The sequence below is a fragment of the Aquarana catesbeiana genome, linkage group LG07, assembly GCF_042186555.1.
Source record: "Aquarana catesbeiana isolate 2022-GZ linkage group LG07, ASM4218655v1, whole genome shotgun sequence".
Taxonomy (NCBI): Eukaryota; Metazoa; Chordata; class Amphibia; order Anura; family Ranidae; genus Aquarana; species Aquarana catesbeiana.
The window spans coordinates 337,512,211-337,529,181 of record NC_133330.1 but is presented as its reverse complement, the minus strand read 5'-3'; the positions used below and the strand labels follow the sequence as shown (position 1 = coordinate 337,529,181).

At 42.5% G+C, this 16,971-nt stretch overlaps 1 protein-coding gene across 2 annotated transcripts in view; it reads left to right on the top strand.

Annotated features, from left to right (window-relative positions):
* The window catches only part of HYI (hydroxypyruvate isomerase (putative)), a 29,560-nt gene extending 12,805 nt beyond the window's left edge, over window positions 1–16,755 (top strand). Inside the window, exons 4-8 of one of the 2 annotated variants that reach the window (XM_073593918.1) lie at window positions 4,697–4,775; window positions 4,844–4,893; window positions 5,542–5,611; window positions 13,127–13,261; window positions 16,113–16,755. In XM_073593918.1, the coding sequence (XP_073450019.1) occupies window positions 4,697–4,775; window positions 4,844–4,893; window positions 5,542–5,611; window positions 13,127–13,261; window positions 16,113–16,186 (408 nt within the window). In that variant the 3' untranslated portion in view covers window positions 16,187–16,755. The remainder of the gene's footprint in view (window positions 1–4,696; window positions 4,776–4,843; window positions 4,894–5,541; window positions 5,612–13,126; window positions 13,262–16,112) is intronic. The other variant, XM_073593919.1, reaches the window with a different exon arrangement.
* Window positions 16,756–16,971: the final 216 nt, after the last annotated feature.

Below are 16,971 nucleotides of genomic sequence, written 5' to 3'. Positions count from 1 at the left end.
CCATTACACCGCCACCACCAGCCTGAACCAGTGATACAAGGCAGGATGGATCCATGCGCCAAATTCTGACCCCACCATCTGAATGTCGGAGCTGAAATCCAGACTCATCAGACCAGGCAACGTTTTTCCAATCTTCTATTGTCCAATTTTGGTGATCCTGTGCCAATTGTAGCCTCAGTTTCCTGTTCTTAGCTGACAGCAGTGGCACCCGATGTGGTCTTCTGCTGCTGTAGTCCATCTGCTTCAAGGTTGGATGTGTTGTGTGTTCAGAGATGATATTCTGCATACCTTGGGTGTAACGAGTGGTTATTTGAGTTACTGTTTTCTTTCTATCATCTAGAACCAGTCTGCCCATTCTCCTCTGACCTCAACCAGGCATTTTCCTCCACACAACTGCCGCTCACTGGATATTTTCCCTTTTTTCCCACCATTCTCTGTAAACCCCGAGAGATGGCTGTGTGTGAAGATCCCAGAAATACTCAGACCAGCCCGTCTGCCACCAACAAACATGCCAAGTTCAAAGTCACTTCAGTCCCCTTTCTTCCCCCATTCTGATGCTCGGTTTGAACTTCAGCAAGTCGTCTTCACCACGTCTAGATGCCTAAATGTGTTGAGTTGCTGCCAGCAATCTGTGTTGCCAAGCAACTGAACAGGTGTACTTAATAAAGTGGCTGCTGAGTGTACAGTGGGGAAAATAATGATTTGCTCCCCTGTAGATTGTGGAAGTTTGCCCCACTTACAAAGAAATGAAGGGTCTATCATATTTATCATAGGTGTATTTTATATAATAGAGACAGAATATCAACCAAAAATCAAGAAAAAAAACACATGATACAAATGTTATAAATGGGGTTTCAGTTCAGTGAGTAAAATAAGTATTTGATCCCCTACCAACCAACCATCATTCTGCCCCCCCACAGACTGACCTCAGTAGGTCCTCATGTAGTACACAGATTAGTCCTGTCAATGGAAGAAGGTTCTCCAAACGACAACTCATTATGTGTATAAATGACACCTGTCCACAGAATCTCTTCTATTCAAACCTCACCATCATGGGGAAGACCAAAGAGCTGTCAGAGGACATCGGGGAGAAGATTGTAGACCTGCACAAGGCTGGAATGGACTACAAGACCATCAGCAAGAAGTAGAGCTGCACGATTCTGGCCAAAACGAGAATCACAATTTTTTTTTTTAGAATAAAGATCACGATTCTCGCGGTGTAACATCATCTTTCACAATTGTACAAAAAAAAAAAATTGGGCTAACTTTACTGTTCAGTTTTTTTAAAATTCATTAAAGTGTAATTTTCTTCCCAAAAAATTGCATTTGAAAGACCGCTGCGCAAATACAGTGTGACATAAAATATTGTGCAACAACCACCATTTTATTCTCTAGGGTCTCTGCTAATATATATATATATATATATATATATATATATATATATAATGCTTCTAAGTAATTTTTCTAGCAAAAAATAATGATTTTAATTCGAAACCAGCTAATGTAAGAAAAAAGGTTTAGTGTTTAAGTGGTTAAACTTCCCTCATTTACACACCAAAGTGTATTCCTTTGATCTAAAGGACAAATCGTTACAATGTTTATACTTAGTTCTGTGGCTGAAGATCCATTGTGATACTTGGCAGACTGCCCGTTTTTTTTTTTTTCTTTCTTTCTTTTGAGGGCTGTGGCTTCAGCAGAGCAGAGAATTCTCTGCATAGAGAAAAATCGGGAAAATACTTTGTCAAGATAGCAAGCGGAAAAAAATCACATTAACAATTCTTAACGATTAATCGTGCAGGTCTAGCAAGAAGATTGATATGAAGGAGACAACTGTTGGAGCGATTATTCGCAAATGGAAGAACTACAAAGTAACCATCAATCGCCCTCGGTCTGGAGCTCCGTGCAGGATTTCGCCTCATGGGGTGAGGATGGTCATGAGAAAAGTGAGGGATCCGCCGAGAACTACACGGGAGGAGCTTGTGAAGGTTCTCAAGGCAGTTGGGACCACAGTCACCAAACAAACCATTGGTAACTCAATACGTAGCCGTGGATTGAAATCCTGCAGCACCCGCAAGGTCCCCTCCTCGAGAAGACACATGTACAGGAACTTCTGTAGTTTGCCAATAATCATCTAAATGATTCAGAGAAGGATTGGGAGAAAGTCCTGTGGTCATATGAGACCCAAATTGAGCTTTTTGGCATTAACTCGACTCGCTGTGTTTGGAGGAAGAAAATGCTGACTATGACCCTAAGAACACCATCCCTACAGTCACACACAGAGCTGGAAACATTATGCTTTGGGACTGTTTCTCTGCTAAAGGTCCAGCCCCTTGCTGCATTAAGGGGCCAATGGACGGGGCCATGTATTGTAATATCTTGGATAAAAAACTTCCCTCAGCCAGAACACTGAAGATGGGTCATGGATGGGTCTTCCAGCATGACAATGACCCAAAACCAACCGCCAAGGCAAGAAAGGAGTGGCTCAAGAAGAAGCACCTTAAGGTCATGGAGTGGCCTAGCCAGTCTCCAGACCTTAATCCTATAGAACATTTATGGAGGGAGCTGAAACTTCGAGTTGCCAAGCGACAGCAAAGAAACCTTAAGGATTTAGAGAAGACCTGTAAAGAAGAGTGGACCAAAATCCCTCCTGAGATGTGTGCAAACCTGATCACCAACTACAAGAAACGTCTGACCTCTGTGATCGCCAACAAGGGTTTCTCCACCAACTACTAAGTCATGTTTTTCTTGGGGATCAAATACTTATTTTAGACACCAAACTGCAACTCAATTGATAACATTTGTATCATTTGTTTTTTTTTTGGATTTTTGGTTGATATTCTGTCTCTATCATTTAAAATACCCCTATTATAAAAATGATGGACCCTTCATTTCTTTGTAAGTGGGCATAGTTACATAGTAGGTGAGGTCAAAAAAAGACACAAGTCCATCAAGTCCAACCTATGTGTGTGATTATATGTCAGTATTACATTGTATATTCCTGTATGTTGTGGTCATTCAGGTGCTTATCTAATAGTTTCTTGAAACTATCGATGCTCCGCGCTGAGACCACCGCCTGTGGAAGGGAATTCCACATCCTTAAACTGTAACATCCTTACACAATCTGCAGGGGATCAAATAATTATTTTCCTACTGCATTTGGATAAGGACAGTCTGGGCTTTTACTTTGTTTCTTTTTTTTTTTTATTTGCAATTTACTGTTTTGTTTGGCAAAGGACGGAGTACCCCTATAACCCAGGAGATCAGAGTGTTCATTCTGGGGAGATGTCTGGGAGCTGAACGTTCTTTTAATGTGTAACATTGTTAGAGTTTGTTAGAGCGCGGTCATGTGACCTTCTCTCCCCCTTTTTGGGTCTTTGATCCCATTGTGGAGCTGGCAGGTGACGGTGGTCAGAGCTCCTCCTCTGGGGTGGTCACTGGATGTCATGTTCTCTGTCATGGTGTCTTCAGATTCCGGACGTTCGCAGGACAAGTCCCCCCCCCATGTGATCTCATCAATCAATAACCAGCAATCCCAGAGGATTACATCAGCACTATTAGATCTGTCCCTGGACTACAAGTCTCAGCATGACTCAGGCCCGGGACCTGCTGGAGGACTTGTAGTCATGCTGAGTCATGCTGAGACTTGTAGTTCCTCAACATTCGGGGGGGGGGGACATATTGTCTTGGTACAGGAAATATAAAAGGTCAGATGACACCAGATAAGGACCGTGAGTGGAAGGAGTTATAAAAAGGCCGTGTCCATTCTTGCTGGGGCTGATTAGAGGAGGAACACCGGAGGATGGAGAAGACCACCACTGCAGCTAGTATAAGTACATGAACCCCCTATGGAGGAAAGCCGTGTCAGGGGAGAGATGGAGAAACGCACGACTCAGTGTGGTATGGCTTGGTGCAGTAGGCGGGTCAGTGAGCGGGGTGTATTACTGTGCTCAATCCAGATTTATTATATCAAATTAGTGCGATGGTCAGTCAGGAATTGATCTACAGTGAGGGGGAAAAAGTATTTGATCCCCTGCTGATTTTATACGTTTGGCGCACTGACAAAGAAACGATCAGTCTATGATTTTAATGGTAAGGTCTGGTCGGTGTCCAGACCTTAATCCCATAGAAAATATGTGGAGGGAGCTGAAGGTACAAGTTACCAAACGTCGGCCTGGAAACCTTAATGACTTGGAGAGGATCTGCAAAGAGGACAAAATCCCTCCTGAGATGTGTGCAAACCTGGTGGCCAACTCCAAGAAACGTCTGACCTCTGTGATTGCCAACAAGGGTTTCTCCACCAACTACTTAGTCATGTTTTGCGAAGGGGTCAAATACTTATTTCACTCATTAAAATTCAAATCAATTTATAACTTTTTTGAAATGCGTTTTTCTGGATATTTTTGTTGGTATTCTGTCTCTCACTGTTATAATAAACCGACCATTAAAATTATAGACGGATCATTTCTTTGTCAGTGGGGCAAACATACAAAATCAGTAGGGGAGCAAATACTTTTTCCCCTCACTGTGTTGGGTTAATGCGGAGGGCAGTCAGGAATTGATCTATCAGGTTAGTGTGGTGGGCAGTCAGGAATTTCACCCCCCCCCCAATTTAGTATGTAATGTTTGTCCCGCCTCCATTACCCAGCGAGGGCCGTGATTGGTAGACTCAGCTCTCATCCTGGCTCTCTATTGGCAGGCCGGTATCGTTGGACTGATTGAACCAATAAACTCTCGTATTACTGAGCCGCGGTACTTCCTGAACACGCCACAGCAAGGTGAGCGGGTGGGGGGAGGGGAGGCTTTATCCCCTATTGATTATTGATCAATATTGATGTGATTTCAGCGGCTGCGATCTTACAGAAAGTGGGGAGAGAAAATCTGAAGATGCAGATGGTGAGTATTACATTGTGTATGGGGGGGGGGTCACTGGATATCTGACATCGCTGATATGGGGATGGGGTATGACATCACTGATATGGGGGTGGGGTATGACATCACTGATTTGTGATATGGGGGTGGGGTATGATATCACTAAGTTGGGATATGGAGAATGCGTATGACATCACTGATATATGATATGGGGGTGGGGTATGACATCGCTGATATGGAGGTGGGGTATGACATCACTGATATATGATATGGAGGTGGGGTATGACATCACTGATATATGATATGGGGTATGACATCACAGATCTGTGATATAGGGGTGGGGTATGACATCACGGATCTGTGATATGGAGGTGGGGTATGACATCATGGATCTGTGATATGGAGGTGGGGGTATGACATCACGGATCTGTGATATGGAGGTGGGGTATGACATCATGGATCTGTGATATGGGGGTGGGGTATGACATCACTGATATATGATATGGGGGTGGGGTATGACATCACTGATATAAGATATGGGGGTGGGGTATGACATTGTGGATCTGTGATATGGGGGTGGGGTATGACATCATGGATCTGTGATATGGAGGTGGGGTATGACATCACACTGTCAGTATTCGGTGGCTGACGTCTTCTCTGTGTCTGTGGTAGGACCTCTTCCACTGGCAGATCATGGATGGAAATCTGACTGAGAACATCCGGAGATATTTCCCTTTGATCGGTGAGTCTCTGAGGTTCCCCCAGACTGTGATCCTTCCAGAATAAACCCCGAAGCCTCCATTCTGGGTGGAGAAGTTTGGGATGGAGGGTGTGGTTTGGTCGGGTGGAGAGGACATGACATCATGTAGAGATATTGAGGTAGTATTAGCTGAAAATCCGACCTCCTGGGAAAGGAGATGAAAGTGACTCCCCCCCCCCCCCCCCCCCCCCGTCAGCCCCGATGAAGAGCTTTTCTGATCCCTGATGTGTGTTGGAAGATGTTTCCGTTTTTAGTGATCTCTGCTGGGACTCCATGACTGTACATTGGATTGGTCACTTCCAACTCTCATCCTCCATCTACTGTAACTTTGGTTTGGGAACAACCTCAGCTATCCCTCCCCAGACCCCCCCCCCCCCACCCCCACTTCTCTGCAGATCAGCTTCTGACTACACTGGGAGCATGCTTGTTCCAGATCATCCACTGAGAGAACACCAAATGCAGCCAGACAACTTTATATTTTCAGAAAGGAAGTCAGCTGTGAGGACTGGGGTCTGTGTCATGGGGGGGGGGTGGGGATGGGAGGAGAGAGACAAAAATGACCTTACAAAGAAGTGGGAGCAGGTACCTGTTTTTTGACAGGCATCTGCTTCCCCCACCCCCACCAGGTGCCAAATGGGGTACCATGGGGGGGGGATGAGATAAGCGGAGCTTCCAATTTTGGGTTGGAACTCAGCTTTAAAATGATATTAAACCTTTTTGTTTTCTTAAAATAACGAACATGTTACACTTACCTGCTCTGTGTAATGCTTTTGCACAGAGCAGCCCTGATCCTCCTCTTCTCGGGTCCCTCGCCAGTGCTCCTGGACCCTCCATTAAGGTGGGTGCCCCCCCCCAGGGAAAGCTGCATCCAGGAGGGCACCTGTGCACATTTGCTCCTGAGCCCCGCTGCTGCTGCGCTTATTGGCACAGACAATGGCTCCTGCTGCAATTGATCTGCCCAATGAGGAGCGAGAGAGGGAAGGGAGCCGCTGCAGATCGGATTGGGCTCCGGTAAGGACAAAGGTGGGGGTTGGGCCGGGGTGGGGGGGCGTTGGGGGCTGCAGAACAGGTGATTTTCCACCTTAATGCATAGAATGTACCCTAATGCTTTACAAGCAAACCCAAGTTTTGCATCTTTGACAAGTGTTAGTAAAACTGTACCCATCAACCCAACTGCTTTGTGCACCCAGGTGGATTATACAGCATTACCAGGACAGATTGGACTTTCATTTGGTGGTAAATGGTAATAAAAACTGGCCTAAAATTGTAAAAGAAAAAAAAAAAAAATAATTTTTAAACTTCAGCTGTATTGCCACCACCAAAAAAAAAAAAAAACCCTTCAAAATAAAATTCTTCTACTCCTGACAATCCCCACTACACCACGTATGTGTGCGATTTGTTCCTTGTACTTGTAGTAAGGCCAAGAAATAATCCTACCATTTTTTTTTTTTATCCTTCTTCAACACACTGACGCCAAGTATAAAACCTTTTTTTTTCCCCTAAATATCGCACTGCTGCGACTTGGGATCCGACTTGTGAGACCCCCAAGTTGCATGACGTGAAATCCCATGTTAGTCAATGAGATTTGTCTCCTTATTAGCACTAATGAAGCCTCTCCGACTTTAGAAAAGGCTCCTGTGCTACTTCAAGGCGACTTCTACCCGATTTGTGCCCATAGACTTTAATGGAGGTCGCCTCCGAGTCGAATCCTCATCTACAATGATGTGATTTGGATCCGATGTTACAAGAAGATTACCCGGGCATTCCCTGAAAGTCGCTAAAGTACAGGAAAGGTACAGTTCTAAAGTACAGGAAAACCTTGGATTGAGAGCGTTTTGCAAGACAAGCAACATTTTTAAATAAATTTTGACTTGATATACAAGCGATGTCTTGATATACAAGTAGCGTCATGTCACAACTGAGTATAAAAAAGAAGAGAGGCGCCTCTAAGTGTAGTAATATGGTTACATTTAATGAAGGTCCAACATTTAGCAACTCACATGGTTGATGATTAAAAGAGGCACATCTAAGTATGCAGGCATCCGGGGTAAAGCCGTCCACATAGACCAGAGATATGCAATTAGCGGACCTCCAGCTGTTGCAAAAACTACAAGTCCCATCATGCCTCTGGGTGTCATGCTTGTGGCTGTCAGTCTTGCTATGCCTCGTGGGACTTGTAGTTCTGCAACAGCTGGAGGTCCGCTAATTGCATATCCCTGACAGAGACCGTCCTTCTCACCGCCATCGATGTCATCCCTTCCACACTGCGCTCCGCAAGCGGTCCAAGCCTCGCTCCCAGATCGTCTTCCCGGTCACAATTGCAGACTGACACCGGTGAGAGCCGGAGGTGCGGGGGATGGTCTATGTGGACAGCTTTACCCCGGATCCTTTTTATACTTAGATGTGTCTCTTTTAATCATCAACCGTGTGAGTTGCTAAATGTTGTACCTTCATTAAATGTAACCATATTGCTACACTTAGAGGCGCCTCTCTTCTCTTTTATACTCTGGAGCTCCTGCTGGATTTTTCTTCTAATCCCCTTGTGGAGGCTTCCATTTGTAGAAGAACAGTTTATGGTTACACAACCTGGTCACATTGGTAGAATCTTTTTATATAGAATATAAACTGAAGGACTTCTGAATAAATGGTTGTAGAACGAATCATCTGAGTTTCCATTATTTCTTATGGGGGAAACTCGCTTTGATATACAAGTGATTTGGATTACAAGTATGTTTCCGGAACGAATTATACTCGTAATCCAAGGTGTTACTGTAGTACTAAAGTCGCACCGCAGGTCGCAGTAGTGTGAACCGAGTATAACAACTGCCACCACTAACACTAAACTAGGTCCAACCCTGAATTAGTTCATTTTCATTTATTTATTTTGACTTTAACAGTTTTTTTGTTTTTTTTTTTACTGACTTCTCCTCTGGCATGAAGAAAAATTTGTCAATTAGTCACAGCTACTTGGTACCTGTTGTTATAGGAGATTTTTTTTTTTAATTTTCTTTCTATATGTTAGTTTTTTTTTTTGTTTTTTTTTCTTTCTATATGTTAGTGTTGTTTTTTTTTTTTATTTTCTTTGTATATGTTAATGTATTTTGTTTTTTGTTTTATTTTCTTTCTATATGTTAGTTTTTTTTTGTTTTATTTTCTTTCTATAGGTTAGTGTTTTTTTTTTTGTGTATATTTTTTTATGTTATAAATTGTGAGGCGTTTCATTGTAACTTGTTTGCAATGACAATAAAGCATTTGCCATATTTATCTTCTCTTATAAATATTAATGGCACTCCCACACATCTGTAAATGCAGCGAGTACCAAACCTCACGGGGCCGTGCATTTTTTTTTTTTCTTTTTGGAAAAGAGTCTGAGACTTCTCTCCCATGTTCCTCGTGCCTAGAGCAGCCCTTTGAAATGCAGAGGCCGCTGTACATACGCAGCATTGAAATGCACCTGTGATGGTCACACCTATAGGTGGGATCCAAGCCTTAAAGTGTAAGTCCACTTTTTCACAAATGGTACATCCTTTCCAATCCTCCCAGCTCCTCCCCCCCTCTCTCGGTCTGTGTTGCACTCTGTGGGCCTTTGGTGTTTGCGGCCCTCGGGTCTCAGCAGTCAGTGGTGGAAATGTTGGTTTGTAAAGAGGTCTTTATTAAATTTGTAGGTTCACCTAACAAGCTCCCCCCTCCCCCCCATTACACTTCCCTCCGTGGAGGATTACCGCCCACCGCCCACACAGCCGTCCAGGGATTTTGAAGCCAAGGTCTTCTTCTCCTTGTTACCGTAAGGTGGAGTTCCACCCAAAAATGGAACTTCCGCTTTAAGTGCTGGTGACCCCCTGATAGAGCTTTTTTTTTTTTTTTTTTTGGTGGTATTTGATCAACACTGGGGTTTTTATTATATAAATAAAAAAAGACTGTAAATGTTGAAAAAAAAAGTTTTTACTTTCTGCTATATCAATAAAACATTTTGAAAAAATCAAATTTCTTCATAAATTTTGGTCAAAATGTATGTAAAAAAACAAAACAAGAAACGTAATAAGTGTTTATTGATTGGTTTGCGTGAAAGTTATAGGATCTACAAACTATGGGATATATATACTGGATTTTTATTTTTCTAGTAATGGCGGCAATTAGCGACTTATAGCAGGACTGTGATAGCGCAGCTGGTAATCTGACACTAACTGAAAGTGGGCGGGAACTGGCTAACTAATAACACTGACATCACCAGTGACACTATTACACGAAGACCGGGCTATTTTTTGCGATATGGCACTGCGTTACTTTAACCACTTGCTTACCGGGCACTTAAACCCCCCTCCTGCCCAGGCCAATTTTCAGCTTTCAGCGCTGACGCACTTTGAATGACAATTGCGCGGTCATACAACTCTGTACTCAAATTACATTTTTATAATTTTTTCCCACAAATAGAGCTTTATTTTGGTGGTATTTGATCACCTCTGCGGTTTTTATTTTTAGTTAAAAAAATGTAAAAAGACAGAATTTAAAAAAAAAAAAAATTTTTTTCAAAATATTTTGTTATAAAATTTTAAAAAAGGTAATTTTTCTCCTTCATTGACGTACACTGATGAGGTGGCAGTGATGGGCACCAATAGGTGGCAGTGATGGGCACTGATGGGTGGCAATAATGAGCACTGATCTGTTACACGGATATGCAGCACTGCACTACATATGAGGCATTATTGCCTCTTCCTCTTCGGGATCGATGTCCCTTGCTGATGAGCCGGTGATCGGCTTTTTTTTTTTCTCCTCGCACTGTCAGCGTGAGGAGAAAAAACAAAAACGATCACAGAGCTTTTGTTTTGATCATGTGATCAGCTGTCATTGGCTGACAGCTGATCACATGGTAAGGGGCCGGGACCGGCCCCTTACTCAGATCGGTGATCATCCGAGTCTCAGTGACTCGGTGATCACAGCGCGCGCAGGGAATGTGCACAGGGGAGGCTGTCATATGACGGCCTCCCAGGAATTCAGGTCCGCGCTGTGGCCGTCATTCGGCTATAGCGCGGACGTCAAGTGGTTAAATGACAATTGCGCGGTCGTGTGAAGCTGTACACAAATAAACATCCAATAAAAAAAAAAATGTAAAAAAAAAAATCAAATTTCTTCATCAATTTAGGCCGATATGTATTTTGCTACATTTTTGGTAAAAATAAGTGTAAATTGATTGGTACGCTATCAATATATATTAAATTGTTTTATTTCTTTTTTACTAGTAATGGCGGCAATCAGCGACTTATAGCGGGACTGCAACATTGTGGTGGACAGATCAGACACTTTTTGGGGACCAGTGCTAATAACATGCACTGTCACTGTACTAATGACACTGGCTGGGAAGGGGTTAACACCTTGGGCACGCAAAGGGTTAACTGTGTGCCTAACAAGTGTAAAGTGTTTACTGTGAGGTGCTTTTACTAATGGATGTCAGTTTTTACTCCCTGCTTTGCAGGGAAACAAAAACCGGCACATCGCCGCTGTCAGTAAAGGGCTCCGTGTTGTTTACCTGCATAAATCATTGGCTGGGGACTCAGTGATCGGCGTGTGCTGGAGACAGTGCCAGTGGAGCGCCCCCTAGCCAGAAATGCAGAATCGTGTGTGTGTGTGTGGAGATATATATATATATATATATATGCACATACAGTATCTCACAAAAGTGAGTACACCCCTGACATTTTTGTAAATCTTTTCTTCTATCTTTTCATGTGACAACACTGAAGAAACGACACTTTGCTACAATGTAAAGTAGTGAGTGTACAGCTTGTATAACAGTGTAAATTTGCTGTCCCCTCAAAATAACTCAACACACAGCCATTAATGTCTAAACCGCTGGCAACAAAAGTAGCAAAGTGTCATTTCTTCAGTGTTGTCACATGAAAAGATAGAAGAAAAGATTTGCAAAAATGTGAGGGGTGTACTTACTTTTGTGAGATGCTGTATATTTAATTTATATATATATATATATATATATATATATACACACACACACACACACACACACACACGACTGCGCAGCCGGCCCACATTGTAGCAGTAAAACTACAGCTCGCAGTCGGCAACTGGTTACAAACCGATACTTCTACCACCGGACTGCTGAGACCTTCGGGCCGCACTTCAGGGTCACAACGGTTTACACTTGGGCCTCAAGTTGGACACTAGGGTGCTGTACAGACTGATCAATAGACATATGTACTGCCGAAAAATTTGTTCGTCATGTTTTCGTTTTTTTTTATTTAGTTTTTCGGGTCATTCATTATGATTGCAAATCGTAAACTCGAAAATTCGAGAATCCGAAAATAAAAAAAAAAAAAATCCGAAAATTTGAAAGAGTAACTAACTCATTATTAGATTATAGGTATTAGAATTTGTTAGTGAACGTAACAAATACGAATTTATCCAAATTAACGAATGCCGCATCTAAACATCAGGAACGGTACAAATTATTAATAAATAATAATAAAAACTTATTATTATTATTTATTATTATGAATTAATTACATTCCATTTGTTTAGATGCGGCATTCGTTATTTCGGATAATTCGTAACTTCGGGTAAATTCATACTCGTTACGTTCACTAACAGACAAATTTGAAAGGAAATTCCAATAACTATAATTTAATAGTTAAGTTATTATTAGTTAGTTATTATTTCAGATTTTCGGGTTTTCGAATTTCCGAATATTCGAATAAAAATTCATTAAACGGGTTTTTGTTAATTTGGATATTTACGAATTTGTCAAAATTCATTAAAAAACTAATTCGGAACAAAACGAATTGCACGTCTACTGATCAATTCATGGTCGCTGCAACTTAATCAAGTCGGTACAAATGACAACTTTGATGATTTATATTTATCACACAAAGAGCCGCTTATCCTGTAAAGTGGATCTGTCATTAAGTGGCGCAGGGTGAAGTGCGCCATTCTCAGTGGCGTTGATTCGTACCCGCCGTACTCGTAGTACCCGCCGTACTCGTAGTACCCGCCGGTTCATACTCACCGATGTTTCTAGAAGAGCCCGTAGCTCTTGGTACTCAAGTGGCTTCCTTCACCGAGTACTCCGAATCCTCCCCTCCCCCCCCCTCGTCCTGGAGATGGCTGCGATTAGCCCGCCGCTATGATTTACATCTTCATCGGCAAAACAGACACTTCCCTTTGTGCGGCTGCCAGCGGCGTCCCGGATCCGGCTGGCAGAAATCATGCTGTCGTAATTATACGTTCCGGGCGAGATAATGGCGGTGAAGAGTCGGCGGATAGAAGGCTGGTGTCACTTGCCGGGAAAATGCGCTTATTTACTAGTGCCGATCGGCAAATTAGAAATTGTTCTGATCTACTTCCTCCGCCGTTTACTTTCCTATTGATTGAGGTCTTCGCCTCGCCGTGTCTATTAAGCTGATTTCTCCAGGAAAGGGTGCGGTGGGGCGGCGGGGGTGGGGGAGGGGACCGCCACTAATAACGCTTTGTATGGTTCTCTATGTGCAGGTCACGTCCAAATCGCACAGGTCCCTCACCGCCACGAGCCGGACAGTCCCGGAGAGCTGAATTTCCCGTATCTCTTTGACCTTCTGGAGGAGCTGGGCTACCGGGGATACATCGGGTGCGAATACAAACCTCGTGGTGAGTGGCCAACATGAGGGGGACCCCCGGGAAACCCTCAACCGGTTTGTTATTTACTTATGTTACATTGTTATAAACATGGATACTGGGGGGGGGGGGGGGGGGATTTACTAAGCCCTCGTTCACATTGAATGCAGCTTTGAAATCATGCGACTTCACCTGAAATCGCACAATCAGTGAGACTTCTGGTGCGAATTGAAAGACGTCTGTGCGGCTTCATGCATAGAGGTCTATACAAGTCGCACCCAAAATCGCCAAAAGTAGTGCAGGAAGTACTTTTTCAGATTGTGGCTCCCAAACAAAACTGACGTCCTTTTTTTTCCCCCACAAATAGAGATTTCTTTTGCTGGTATTTGATCACCTCTGCGTTTTTTATTTTTTGCGCTATAAACAAAAAAATAGCGACAATTTTGAAAAAAAAAAACGCATTATTTTTTTTACTTTTTGCTATAATAAATATCCCTAAAAAACATATAAAATTTTTGTTTTTTTTCCTCAGTTTACGATACGTATTCTTCTACATATCTTTGGTAAAATAAAAAAATCGCAATAAGCGTTTATTGATTGGCTTGCGCAAAAGTTATAGCGTCTACAAAATAGGGGATAGTTTTATGGCATTTTTATTGCTAATTTTTTTTTTTTACTAGTAATGGCGGCGATCTGCGATTTTTATCGTGACTGCGACGATTATTGCGGACACATCGGACAATTTTGACACATCTTTTGGGACCATTGTCATTAATACAGCGATCAGTGCTAAAAAATTGCATTGATTACTGTAAAAATGTGACTGGCAGTGAAGGGGGTTAACCACTAGGTGGCGCTGTAGGGGTTAAGTGTGTCCTAGGGAGTGATTCTAACTGTGGGGGGGGGAGGGGCCATGTGTGACACGTCACTGATCAGCGCTCCCGATTACATGGAGCAGAGATCAGTGTCATTAAGCAGAATGGGGAGATGCTTGTTCTTCCTCACCGTGAGACGATCACGGTATCCCCGCAGACATCGGGTCCTGGTCACGGAGCTCTCGGCGGGCGCGCGCCTGCGAGCCGCCTCTTAAAGGGCAATGTACAGGTACGTTAATCTGCCTGTACGTGCCCTTCTGCCGCAGTATATCTGCGTGAGCCGGTCGGGAAGCGGTTAATTTTTTTTTTTTTTTTAATAAATATTTCATTTTATTGTTTTATTTTCACGCTGTCTCTTTATGTTTTTTGATCAATTTTATTCCTATCACAGGAAATGTAAACATCCCTTGTGATAAAATATGGAGACATTTTATGGCGACTTCTGGGACCTATAAGACCTCAAAGCTCTCCTCTACCCTGGAAAGCATAAAATTAAAAAAAAAACATTGATCCCAAGCTTTCCAAAGTAAAAAATAAATAAAAAGAAAGTGTTTACATCTGCCTAACCGGAAGTGACTTCTTAACGTCGGCTTCCGGCCTCCTAGAGCAGGGATCTCCATAAAGAGAACCTGTCATTCTTATTTCTTTTACATTCATTTTACTTTTCATTTTTACACTGTCCTATTTATTTTTATTTTTTACCACTTTTATTCCCATTACAAGGAATGTAAACATCCCTGTTTACATTCCTAGTAATAGGAATAAAAGTGATAAGAAATTAAGAAGAAAAGGGACAGTGTAGAAATGAAAATAATAATAAATAAAAAAAAAAAAGTGAAAAAGCATTGCCATCTTAACCGTGCTCACGCGAAGAAGCGTACGCATATGTAAACAGTATTTGAACCACACATGTGAGGTATCGCCGTGAATGTTAGAGCGAGAGCAATAATTCTAGCCCTAGACCCCCTCTGTAACTCTAAACATGTAATGCGTAAAGGCATTTAAAGCGTCACCTATGGAGATTTTTAAGTACCGTGTTTGTCGCCATTCCACGAGCCAGCGCAATTTTAAAGCGTGACATGTTAGGTATCTATTTACTCATCTATTAACATCATCTTTCACATTATACAAAACAATTGGGGTAACTATTTTTTTTTTTTTTATTCATTAAAGTGCTGCATGAACACCGTGTGACATAAATTGCAACGATCGCCATTTTATTCCCTAGGGCAGTGATGGTGAACCTTGGCACCCCAGATGTTTTGGAACTACATTTCCCATGATGCTCGTGCACTCTGCAGTGTAGTTGAGCATCATGGGAAATGTAGTTCCAAAACATCTGGAGTGCCAAGGTTCACCATCACTGACCTAGGGTCTCTGCAAAAAAAAGAAAAAAAAAAGTATACTGTTTGGGGGTTATAAGTAATTTTCTAGCAAAAAAAAAAAAATACCGATTTAAACTTGTAAACAAAAAGTGCCAGAAAAAGCCTGGTCTGCAGAATTGCGCACGATCGTGGAATGGCGACAAACATGGAATGGCCCCTAAATTGGGGTAACTATTGTGTTTTTTTTTTTTTTTTAATTCATTAAAGTGTATTTTTCCCCCCCAAAAAATTGCACTTGCAAAATTGCTGCACAAATACCGTGTGGCATAAAAACAATTGCAACAGTCACCATTTTATCCCTTAGGGTCTCTGCTAAATAAAAAAAAATATATATAATGTTTGGGGGGTTATAAGTAATTTTCTAGCAAAAAATACCGATTTAAACTTGTAAACAAAAAGTGCCAGAAAAAGCCGGGTCTTCGAGTGGTTAAACAATGGAAAAGCATTTTTAATGTGAACAGCCCAGCGCAAAGTCAAGGCAATTTGCAGCATTTTGATGCAAAAAAAAAAAAAGAAAAAAGCTAAGCACCCTTGTGTTGTAATCGGTGCATCACCCCGTTCCCCTGGCAGCGGCGGCGGTATAACAAACCTTTAACCTTTTATAAATGCTGTTGTGTCTTCCAGGGGACACCGTAGCTGGACTCGGCTGGATGCAGGAATATCATAAGAGGCGTGAAGAGCGAGCCGAGTCCAACTGAAGCCTTGGAATCCAGAGGGTGTCATTCGTCGGGTCTAATGCAGGGGGGAGGCAACCTGAGGGGCCCTCCAGTTGTTGTAGAACTACATTTCCCATGAGGCATTGCAAGGCTGGCAGTTACTCCCAGAGGCATGATGGGACTTGTTCTGCAGCAGCTGGAGGTTTCCCCAGGTTGCCTACCCCTGGGTCTAATGCAACTGCAAGACCCCAGTCTGAACTACAAGTCCCAGAATCCTGCGAGGAATAAACATGGAGAAGGCAGAAGATCTGTAGAGCAAAACACGGGAAGGGAGTATTTTTTTTTTATACAAATAGAAAAAGCAAAAATGATTTCACGGTGCTCACATGAAGAAGTCCGGGCCAAGCTGTACTTCTTGGAGATCAAAGGCAGCACTTTCTTCATTTGTAATTCTAGTTGTTGATTGTAAATAATAATTGTTTTTCTCTTCTAATTATTCTTTGTTCACGGTAAATAAAATGTTACTTTGTATCTGTGTGCCTCTGACACAGGAGATTTTCCTGTGGAGGGATATGAAGGTAATGTTCAATAAATCACATTGCAAGTTCCCATGTACCTTGTCTTCACTGTCTGTGTGTGTGTGTGTGGGGGGGGGTTTGGGGCGGTCAGACATCTTGGTAGAGGAGCAGGGCTTTGCTTCTGTATATCAGAGTGCCCCCCCCCTTCATTGATAACTGGTCAGGTAATGATGAAGCAACAGGAGGTGCAGGAAAGAGATCCACTGAATGGAAGAAGCAAAGAGATCCTTCCATTGCAGGTCCTCAGAT